Consider the following 12,112-nt stretch of genomic DNA (forward strand, 5'->3'; position numbering starts at 1 on the left):
CTAGTGAGTGTCTACCAAGTTTGTTCAAATAAAAGCCCTGGGGTCAAAATTGGCCCCGCCCCGGGGGGTCATTGATTTTCCCTATATGCATATAGTAAACACTTAAAAAATCTTCTTTTAAAGAACTGTAAGAGCTAGAGCTTAGATATTTGGCATGAAACATCTTCTAGTGAATGTCTACCAAGTTTGTTCAAATAAAAGCCCTTTGGTCAAAATTGGCCCCGCCCCAGGGGGTCATTGATTTTCCCTATATGCATAAAGTAAAAACTTAAATAATCTTCTTTTAAAGAACCCAAAGAGCTAGAGCTTAGATATTTGGCATGAAACATCTTCTAGTGAATGTCTACCAAGGTTGTTCAAATAAAAGCCCTGGGGTCAAAATTGGCCATGCCCTGGGGGGTAATTGATTTTCCCTATATGCATATAGTAAAAACTTAAAAAATCTTCTTTTAAAGAACCCAAAGAGCTAGAGCTTAGATATTTGGCATAAAACATCTTCTAGTAAATGTCTACTTAGTTTGTTCAAATAAAAGCCCTGGGGTCAAAATTGGCCCCGCCCCAGGGGGTCATTGATTTTCCCTATATGCATATAGTAAAAACTTATAAAATCTTCTTTTAAAGAACCCAAAGAGCTAGAGCTAAGATATTTAGCATGAGACATGTTCTAATGGGTGTCTACCAAGTATGTTCAAATAAAAGCCCTGAGGTCAAAACTGGCCCCGCCCCGGGGGTCATTGATTTTCCTTATATACATAGCAAAAACTTAAAAATCTTCTTTGAAAAAACCCAAATAACTAGAGTTTAGATATTAAGCATGAAACATCTTTAAGTAAATATCTACAAAGTTTGTTCAAATAAAAGCCCAGGGGTCAAAACTGGCCCTGCCTGAGGGGGTGTCATTGTTTTTTAACTATATGTGTATAGTAAAAACTTAAAAAAATCTTCTTTTAAAAAACCAATGAGCTAGAACTTAGATGTTTTTGCATGAAACATCTTCTTATGGGTGTCTACCAAGTCTGTTCAAATAAACAAATAAAAGCCCTTGGGTAAAAATTGGGCCGGGGGGGGGGGGGGGGGCTATAATAACAGGTGAGCGACCTCAGGGCCATCATGGCCCTCTTGTTTATTTTACTTTTCTTGCTGTTGTTTAAGCCTGAAACAACCAACCATGTTTTTGTTTTGTTATAAAAATTGTATTTTGAAAAACCTACTATCTGTTTTGATAAATGAGTGTACTTACACTATTTTACATGTGATATGTTGGAATGAAATGTGAATTTACCAGACTATTTTTGAAGATTTGTTCTATAGTCCTAGATGGCAAAATATGTGATTCTGTACAAGATTTAGTATTAATATCACAACATGGCTTATTTTCAATGTGATGTAATCAATACATACTTCCTTATCTTACACATGTTTAACCTTTACCACACTAAACATCTGAAATGGACTTGTCCATCTGTCATTCTGGACGAAACCATTCATCATTTTTAGGGAAATATTCAAAATAATAAGTACTGAGTGAATAGTGAACAGTGCAGACCATGATCAGATAGTATGGATTAGACAATTGATGTAAGATCCTATTTATGTGATGCATTCAATGCAGCATTTTGTTTATGATGAAAAACATGCATACATAGCTGCCAACTTTAAGAAGCATTTTGAATATTATCTGTATAATAATATGGTGCTTTTAACAAACCTTTCTTTCGTTCATTAACATAGAATAAGAAGTTTTCAGACTTTTTAATATACATTTTGTAGTTTGAATAATGTAAATAAATATTTTTAAATTCCAGAAATGCTTTGTCATAGATCAAACATTGTTTAAAAATTCAGTTTCATATATTTCTTTCTTTTATATTTGGTGAATATTACTCAGATTTCTTATGACAGCATGTTAATATAAGTTTACTGATGAAAAAATACCTGAATTAATGGAAATGAAAAAGGTAATGTTGACTGAAAATTTAAATCCTATCTTTGTAGGTTATGGTAAATAAAGATTCTGTAATTATGACATTCAAATCACAAAATGTTAAACCCATCTGTAGGGAGAAAATGAATCATTACATTTATTAAACATATTTATGTTTTAATATTTACCATTAATAATATTTAAAGAAATATTTGTGTTGATTTACATGATAAACTATTTTCATCAATTTTACAGGTTTACAAAAGAATGTTAATTTGATTTAAATGCCAACACTTGTCAGTCATGTAACTTAGTCACATATTTTGACTTCTTGACCATTTAAACGATATTCCATATTGCTCATGTAAGAAAAAGAAATAAATTTTTTAGCCAATGACAACTCAGTTTATTTTTATCTTCTTTTGTCCTACATTTGATTGTGCAGGTTTATTGATAACACTAAATCACTAAATTTCTATATTTTATTTGTCCTGCTTTGAAATAGGAACCATTTATGTGACTCGCTTTATAAATTTTATATTGGTGCAATAATTTTACAGGGTTGTTTAGACCGCCTCCGTGGTCAAGGGGTTAGAGTCGATGACTTCTAATCCAGTTACCTCTGGTATGGGTTCGATCCCCGGGAGATGCGTTGGTAGTTAAGTGTGGAAGAAGGTAGTTAGTATTGGTGAATAACTCCAGGAACGATGGTTAGGAAACTACCCGCCTATATGACTGAAATACTGTTGGAAAAAGGCATAAAATGAAACAAACAAACAAACAGGGTTCTAGATATTTGTGCTAATTGAATCATTATTACTTGCAAAGTGGAAAAATATGTTTAATTTTGTTAAGTGTTTAATTTAACCTTGATTGCTGTTGCACAAGTCCTGAATCCTTTAACTGCATTAATACTATTCTATGTTTGATCTTGAGGTAGTCTTACTGTAATGCTTTCCCGCCAAAAAATGTTAACATCGGCCAATAGCCTAATAAATCGGGGGTCATTTCCATAACGTTCTTTTCACAATCTTCAGTATTTAATAATTTTTCACAGTTTATAACCGGAATTTTGTACATAGCAATAAAGGATGAGTGATTGTAATGCCCAAGTTTTTGAAAAAATAACATTTAGGTATCTTATCGGCCAATGTTAGATTTTTTTACAGGAAAGCATTACAGTAAGGCTACCTTAAAGTCAATGGTAGAGTTGATGTGTAGTATCTTTAAAATTGCACCAAAGGTTCATCATTAGCAGTTAGAACTAACAGTCATGTGTCTGTTGTCCCACTTTTCACTAAAACATCTCTTAACTATACAGACCTGAATTTTGACCATGATGTCCATTCCATGAAGCTCTACAAAGTTGTTCTCAGACTAGGCTAGAGTCTTTAATCATTGTCATTTTCGGAGCAAAAAAGTTATTCTGTCGGTGGCTGTAGTTCAAACATAGAACTACAAATAGATCATCATCAGCAATGACCTTCCACAATGTGTACATAAATGCAAATCATAAGACGAGAAACACTACAAAATATTGTTTTAGGGATATAATATATGTACGTCACTTTTGGTTTGAGGACTTGCAACTGTATAACAGATAGCAACTCTCACATCTGTGTGATACTGGACTTAGTAAGCTTTATACTGCAGCAATTAACGATAATTTTTATGCGATATTATGAAAAATAAACTTAAGTTTGTTCTACATGATCAAATCGTGAATATAAAGGCCACTGACCCTTAAGCAAATGAACCGGCATGTAATAATTGCAAAAGCATCTTTGCTATATAGTTAAAGCACTGTAGTGAGTGTGAGACTGAGTATACTTATTATCCAATTTTGACCAAAAAACCCATAAAATTTCAGTGCTTAAGTTCCATTTTCGTGAGAATGTAATGCTGCGTCTTAAGATTGGTTCAAGGGTAGAGCATTGAAATTTTGAGCTTGTTGGTTAAACCCAACGGAAAAGAGTCAACTCGGCCCTATACCAACTCGGCACGGGTCAACTCGGCCCACTTTACAAAAATATATATAACGTATTAACTTTGCTTTGCATGTTGTTAAGGTAAATGAATAATGAGAAATATCTTATTATTATATAATTACACTTCTGCCGAAATAAGTACATTTAGAATCTTTTTTTAATTTGTCTTGCAGATTCGATAAAATTAATATAGATCTAATAAAAATGTGTTTCCTTAGATGCATTTTGTTTGTAAAGTAATATTAAAAAAAATGAAACAAAAACGTGTTTACTTCTTATCTAGTCGAAATATCAACGCGATCAGAGCTACGCCCTTTGGGATTTTGACCATGTCAAAAATTATCTAAAAATCCCGTAGGTTAAAATATTTTGACTACTTCTTATCATAAGCTTCTAATTAATTGCAGGTGGTCACTAATCAAATGAATGAATGAGTCAATCATAATTATCACCTAATTAATCGGTATCCTTAACATACACACTGATTGATAAATTAATAATAGCCCGTAACAATAAATATTTCAACACATTGTTTGACACTGAAGGTATTTAAATTTACGGTTAAACCTACCACGAGTCAGAAATACAGTGAGATACGCAATCGGTTATCTTTACTCGCAATTCAACGGATAAAAACTGCTAGTTCGGAAACTGTCAATAGGTGTATTATAAATAATTACAATAAATAGTGATAACACAAACTTAAATATTAATAATTGAAAAGTGTGCCGAGTTGACCCGTGCCGAGTTGGAATAGGGCCGAGCTGACTCGGGGGCCGAGTACGTTTTACGGCCGAGCTGACCCGGATTCAAACCCAACATAGTAAGATGCTCTTTCAACTTTCATAATCTGCACTAGTGTGATTACAGGTTATGACACCCAAGAAGCAGTCAAATAATGCGACAAAACACGCATGTCTATGTTTGACATAAATTGAAAAAACAAATTAAATGAAATGAATAACATTGTCAGGTGAGCAATCCAGTGCCAATTTGACTCTTGGGTTGTTTGTTTTTGATGATGTTGTTGTTATTTTTTCGTTTTGTTTTTTTTCAACGTTATTTCTTAAATTTGTTAATGTTAAATGAATTGAAATGACTATAGAATATCATGAAATTTGACATTAAAAAACAAGACTGGAAAAAAAGTACCACATGCACTTTGATATAGTGATAATCTTCACAACAAACATATTTCACGGCACCGTTTCGTTCTTCTTCCTGACCTTTCTTGTGGAACGACGACAACTTCAGCCGGTAAAAATGGGTAAAAAAGTGAATCCAGTAAAAGACTTTGTGGCTGGAGGATTTGGTGGAATGTGTCTTGTGGTTGCTGGTCATCCACTTGACACAATCAAGGTATGCCATACATTAATATTTTCAATAAAGTTCGTATTGTAGTTTCGGTATCGCTATGGTCTGCTGATTTCCCCAAAGGGACTTGAACAAATTTGTTACTAATCCCTTTCATCATTACTATGTCGTTATTGTTCCTTATAGTCAAATGAATAAAATTATTGAAAATTATACTGTACATTTTATTGTCAGTATTGCTGTGCTATTGCTATAATTTAAGAGAATTTTAGCCAAAACCAAAACAAAATCCATCTTCTTAAAAGAAGATGGATTTGGTTTTGGCTAAATTATCATCAGGTCTAGTATATCTTCAGATTAGTACATGATGCTCCAATATATCATTAATGATTTTATAGTATGATCAAACATGTTTTTATTTAAGTTGATTTCAATGTTTGTGTTAGACTCCTAACCCTGGGGTAAAATTAGGGATTTTGACTTTGAGACCAGCAAAGAATAACAAAGTTTATGGGGAAATTACATTAACCACACAGGTTAAATAGTGCTAGGGATGATGTTTACAAGTAAATACAATGTACTTTTATTAGAACTTTGACAAGTACCATGGTATCATGTTTTTTTTTTTATCTTACATCTACCTGGATACTGAATCATTACCTTCTAGTACGAGGGGTTACCAGTATCCAAAATTTTGTGGACTTTTTAAATATCTCTTGAACATCAATGTGTGTTGTAATGAAATTTTATCAGCACACATTGTAGAATATTATCAACACAGTTTGAAAGGAACAGTTAACTGCATCAATAAATAATGATTTTATATTGCTTTTAAATATGCACATGCACGGCACCCGGCGCACTATAGAAAACCGCAGTTAGTCATTGTATATTTTTTGCTAAAAACTAATAATCAAGGTAGAAAACCCACTAAACACTGCATGTTTATTCTATGACATCATTTAAGTAATTCTTTAAAATTATGGACGTCATTTCCGTTTATATTTTGTTGATATTGCTAGAAACGCCAGACGCCAATATTGTTTACAACGGGAAAATGACGGACACGCGGAAATAAGAAAATTGCGCCATCATAAAATTTTGTTGTAATTTGGGAATGACACCTGTAAAAACATTTGAAAAAAATCAGCAGGCGAACAGAGAAAATAAAATGTCACGATAATTAGTGTTTAAGTGGCATAAGAGATTTAGTGTTGAACGGGAAAACGGAAATTACTTTGAAACGCAGTCACGGTCATTGACTGCGTAACATTGAAGCAAAAGGTCTACGTTATTATGACGTTGACATCATTAAACTTTTTGGATAGCGCCGCTGTCGCCGTTAGTGTTTATGTAAAATTAAATATTGTTGTAATATAAGAAGCTACATTTGTACTAACATGAATTTTTCTGTGTTTATTTGTTATTTATTCTTCTAAGAAGTGTAAGAATTTGAAATCAATATGTCAAATATGTTTTACGCAATATAGAAAGTCCACAATTTTTTGGATAACCCCTTGTTTGTTAAGCTAAAGTCTATATATGGTAGTTTGAGCTTTATTAGAAATAAAACTTATGAACTTACCAGAAAATATGCCTTCAATGAACATTATTCATAGGAGTTAAGGCATTTATGTTATTTTGAATTGTTCAGGTTAGAATTCAGACTATGCCCAAGCCTGGTCCTGGACAGAGCCCACTTTACAAAGGAACACTTGATTGTGCTATGCAGACAATAAGGAAAGAGGTGATATGTATCTTTATTACTGTGTCTTAAAGTTTCAACATATGTACTGTAAGTTTATGCAGAATTGATTCTAGTTTGATGGTTTACAGGAATCTATTAGCTTACAGATATTACTTTTGAATCTGTTCCTGGAAACGACAAGTATTAAGAAATGAGTGTAAAGTTTCTTCTGTAGGAAACAAATGAGTTTACACCCATGCAGGCAGCAATACTTAGATTACCGGTTAGTGTGACATCTCTATTTTCAAGAGGTTATTTGTGTAGTTAAAGCATACATATTTTATTTAATTTTGATGGTAAAAGTTCTTAAAATTGTCATAAATCATTTTCACATTTGATTCCTCAAACAAATTATTATAAGATATTTGGAAAAAATGTGAAAAAGAAGATTTTGTAATAATATATTTATGGAATGTTTCAGGGATTTTTTGGGTTGTACAAAGGTATGGCTGCTCCATTGACAGGGGTATCACCGATGTTTGCTATATGTTTCCTCGGTTTTGGTGTAGGTAAAAAACTACAGCAGAAACATCCACATGATGATCTTACGTAAGTTTCTCTTAATCATAAGAATTGATTTATACATAATATTTACAACAAAAGTGTGCTATACTGATGGGTTAGATTGCTTGAGTTGATTGTGGAGTGGGAATATAGCTTTAATGCACTCAATGTGAGAATGCACTCAATGTGAGTGATTCAATAGATCTATTAGAATAGCACACTATGTCACAAAATGCTTTTTTGGGGGAAACCATTTAACTAGAGAGGCAAGTTGAACTTGAGCTGGACTTGCCTTTCAACAAGGTCATTTGAAAACACTGAAAAACAGTTGTTTCTGATGTGCGAATCAGGGCCATCATGGCCCTCTTGTTTATTATGTATCTTCTGTAAAATGTCCAAAAAATATCCAAACGAAATCCAAGAAATTAAACTTCCTTATAAATAGTTAAAGTTATAGCACAAGGTTATAGTTGTTATATAACAGAATACAATTTAACCTCTGCATAGCAACACCCTTTGGGTGACAAATATTTTGGTTGTTGCAGAGAGGTTTCTCTACAGAGATGAAATATAATGGGAAAGTTGTTGTTTAGAGGTTATTGCTTTACTGAGGGCCACTCAGCAGAGGTTTTACTGTATGACTATACCCGGAGGATTATATAGTATGATATACATAGAAAATATATCGGGATGTATGTTTATTAAAAATAGCCAAATTTTAGTCAGAAAACATATAATTCATAAAAATAATATATTGTATATGTAACAATGCATGAAAAAATAAAGAAAAAAGACTGTAGTCGTCTCAAGAAATGAAATTGAAAAGATTTTCTAATCTTTTTGTTAATATCCAGGTCAGTTTTAGTATTCTATAGCCCCACAGGTTATTTATCAAGTTACATTTATCAATAGTTACTTAATGCACATTTCACACATACCACCATTATAATTATATAATTTTTATTTTCAGAATATAATATATCATTTATATAGAGATCTTTTATAAATCTCAATTTGAGAAGGTAAGAGAGATAATGAGATAAAATTGACAAAATTAGGCCAATTATAAATATGTTAATTTTTAGCTCGACTATTCGATAAGAATAAGTAGAGCTATTGCAGTCACCCGAGCGTCGGCGTCGGCGTAACCACTTATGTTAAAGTTTTTGTAATAGTTCAAATATTTTCAAAGTCCATTGACATATGGCTTTGAAACTTTGCACACTTGTTCACCATCATGAACCCAACCTGTAGACAGGAGGAGGTAACTCTATCAAGCATTTTGACAGAATTATGCCCCTTTTTCGACTTAGAATTTACGTTAAAGTTTTTTTAATAGTTCAAATATTTTCAAAGTCCATTGACATATGGCTTTGAAACTTTGCACACTTGTTCACCATCATGACCTCAACCTGTAGACAGGAGGAGGTAACTCGATCAAGTATTTTGACAGAATTATGCCCCTTTTTCGACTTAGAATTTACGTTAAAGTTTTTGTAATAGTTCAAATATTTTCAAAGTCCATTGACATATGGCTTTGAAACTTTGCACACTTGTTCACCATCATGACCCCAACCTGTAGACAGGAGGAGGTAACTCTATCAAGCATTTTGACAGAATTATGCCCCTTTTTCGACTTAGAATTTACATTAAAGTTTTTGTAATAGTTCAAATATTTTCAAAGTCCATAGACATATGGCTTTGAAACTTTGCACACTTGTTCAACATCATGACCCCAACCTGTAGACAGCAGGAGGTAACTCTATTAAGCATTTTGACAGAATTATGCCCCTTTTTCGACTTAGAATTTACGTTGAAGTTTTTGTAATAGTTCAAATATTTTCAAAGTGCATTGACATATGGCTTTGAAACTTTGCACACTTGTTCAACATCATGACCCCAACCTGTAAACAGGAGGAGGTAACTCTATCAAGCATTTTGACAGAATTATGCCCCTTTTTCGGCTTAGAATTTACGTTAAAGTTTTTGTAATAGTTCAAATATTTTCAAAGTCCATTGACATATGGCTTTGAAACTTTGCACACTTGTTCACCATCATGACCCCAACCTGTAAACAGGAGGAGGTAACTGTATCAGGCATTTTTTTTACTATCAAGCACTAAGAATAGTCGAGCATGCTGTCCTACCGACAGCTCTTGTTTAATGTACTAAAGGCTATTCATGCTTAAAATCATTACCTTTAACTAAAGCAACCATAAGTTCGATCAAAAATAACTAATTGGTGTAATTTCTCCCCCCCCCCCCCCCCCCCCAAAAATAAAAAAATAATGACTGAATTTTGTCCATTTAGCATTTTACAGTTTTATACTTCATTACTAGATTATTATACAATAGAATCATGTTATAGATATCAATTAATTTTGTTTATTTTTGCACTTTAACATTAAAGTTATAATTACCGGTATTTATATTTACCTATAATAACAATTAAATATTGAAGTACCAAGTCAGTAAAATTGATGACTTAAAAAAATTATTGGTCTAATATTTTACACCATATATTACAAAATCCAATATTCAAAACTTAAAATTTATTATGTAAAACTATTATACAGATATTTATTTTTTTGTACAAGTTAAATTGCTATTTATCGCATGGTTTGGAACTTTTCCTTTGTTCTTATAACCCATTATACTCAGTACACTTCAATGAGCATTTCAAAACTGTATTGATATAATAACAGTACAGTTTTTTCATTGATTCATATAGGAAAAAAACTCGACTGTTATAATTATATTGGTCGAGTTTTTTTCGCACCTTGTATATATCAATACAGTTTTTTCATAGAGGCTCCAATGGGGCAGTGGTAACGACCATTCCCAGTAGCAAAAAAAAAATATAAAAAAAATGAATCAATAAAATTAAATGAATAAATATATAAATACAATGGAAAATATAAACAAAGATAATTAATGAAATGAAATTGACTCTCATTTAATCAAAAGGTACATCCGCTGAATGAATTAATTCCACTGAAAAAAGCCCTTTAATCTTGAACCAATCTTGGTAACAGTATACAATCCGCCTCTAATATTGGATGTCTTTTGTATATTTTTTTGCGGCAGCGAAAACAACTTGAAAAACTGCCTTATTATAAATAACTGTAATGTAGCTAACGATTTATTTATTTATTTCTTTCTATTACAAAAAAGAAAACATTATGTCATTGCGATAAAACAGTTATAGTATATGAAACTCGTTAGTTACGGGGGTATAACACTGGTTGGGGCGACATCTCGGGATGTTTATGCAAAAAAAATTTGTCTCGGCCCAACGGCCTCGCCATTTTTTAGCAGAAACACCCCTTGATGTCGCCCCAGCCAGTGTTATACCCTCGTAACTAACTCGTTTCATGTACTATAACTATTACTTATTGAAATAAAAGGTAACTCCTTAATACATGTAATAGGTCTAGCACACTTCAAAGTGCATTTCAAAGTGCACATCTAGTGCACACCAAGTGCAATTTGTGTAACCTTTTGTTTTAACTCAACTGTAGTTATCCATATAACTTCATATATACAATGTATGTCAAAATCTTTGGTATATTGATGAGATATATTGAGTTATACTGATATCAGCTATTAAGACCACTAATAATTTGTCAAATTTTCCAGTGTTCATGTACTTATATAAAATTCTATTAGAGACTTGCTTACTCGTACAAATGTACTTGTATAAAATGTAATATGAAATGTCAAAAAGATCTTTATTTGTGTCATTGATTAATATATTTTGTATTTTTTTAGTTACTTTCAGTTTTTCAATGCTGGTATGTTGGCAGGTGTATTCACAACAGCAATAATGACTCCCGGAGAGAGAATAAAGTGTTTATTACAGGTGACTTTAATGTTCTTCAGTCATGTTTAATGTGTTTCAGTTTAGCCTGTTGCATACTGGATTTGTATGATAGACTTAACCTGCTTTGTACTTTGAACAATCAAGATACATATAATTGAGTCTGGATAGACTAGTTAGATATTTTGACCCATTTAAGTTCATTTTTAGCTGGACAATACAAACTATATGGAGAGCTGTCCTGCTCGCCCCGGCATCTGCGTTCAGATTAAAGTTTTGGTGCAGTAAAATATTTTTCACTATAACTTTGTCATTTCTTAAGGTATCAACTTCAAATATATGTTCCTTATCATCAACCACATCTTATGTGACAAGGTTCATAACTCTAGCACCAATATTTTCAGATTTATCTCCCCTTGAACTTAGAATTTTCCTTAATTTTTTTTTTTTTTACTGTTACTTCTTATTTCTAAAGGGATCAATTTCATACTTCAAATATATCTACCTTCTCATCATCCACATCTTATGTGACATGGTTCATAACTCTAGCACCAATATTGCAAGAATAACCTCCCCATAAACTTAGATTTTTTTTACTACAAAAATGTAATTTTTTACTATAACTTTTTCAGTTTTAAAGGTATCAACCTCCAACTTCAAATACTTATTCCTTATCATCAATTGCATTTTATGTGACAATGTTCATAACTCTTGAAGCAATATTTACAGATTTATCTCTCTTTGAACTTAGTATTTTTGTTAAGAAATGTTATAACTTCTTTACTTTTAAAGGTATCTACTTCAAACTTCAAATA

The 12,112-nt window shown here is 32.2% G+C and overlaps 1 protein-coding gene across 1 annotated transcript; it reads left to right on the forward strand.

The window, feature by feature from the left end:
• Nucleotides 1–5,107: 5,107 nt before the first annotated feature.
• LOC132738944 (mitochondrial carnitine/acylcarnitine carrier protein-like) lies at nucleotides 5,108–11,339 on the forward strand (the record flags this gene model as incomplete). The annotated part of the gene is given in 4 exon segments (XM_060726570.1): nucleotides 5,108–5,271; nucleotides 6,881–6,973; nucleotides 7,395–7,522; nucleotides 11,249–11,339. Coding segments are annotated over 4 exon segments (408 nt in total), but the record flags the coding sequence as incomplete, so codon positions are not given.
• Nucleotides 11,340–12,112: the final 773 nt, after the last annotated feature.

The sequence above is a fragment of the Ruditapes philippinarum genome, unplaced genomic scaffold (assembly GCF_026571515.1).
Source record: "Ruditapes philippinarum isolate M1 unplaced genomic scaffold, ASM2657151v2 ctg3002_1_1_1_1, whole genome shotgun sequence".
NCBI classification, from domain to species: domain Eukaryota; kingdom Metazoa; phylum Mollusca; class Bivalvia; order Venerida; family Veneridae; genus Ruditapes; species Ruditapes philippinarum.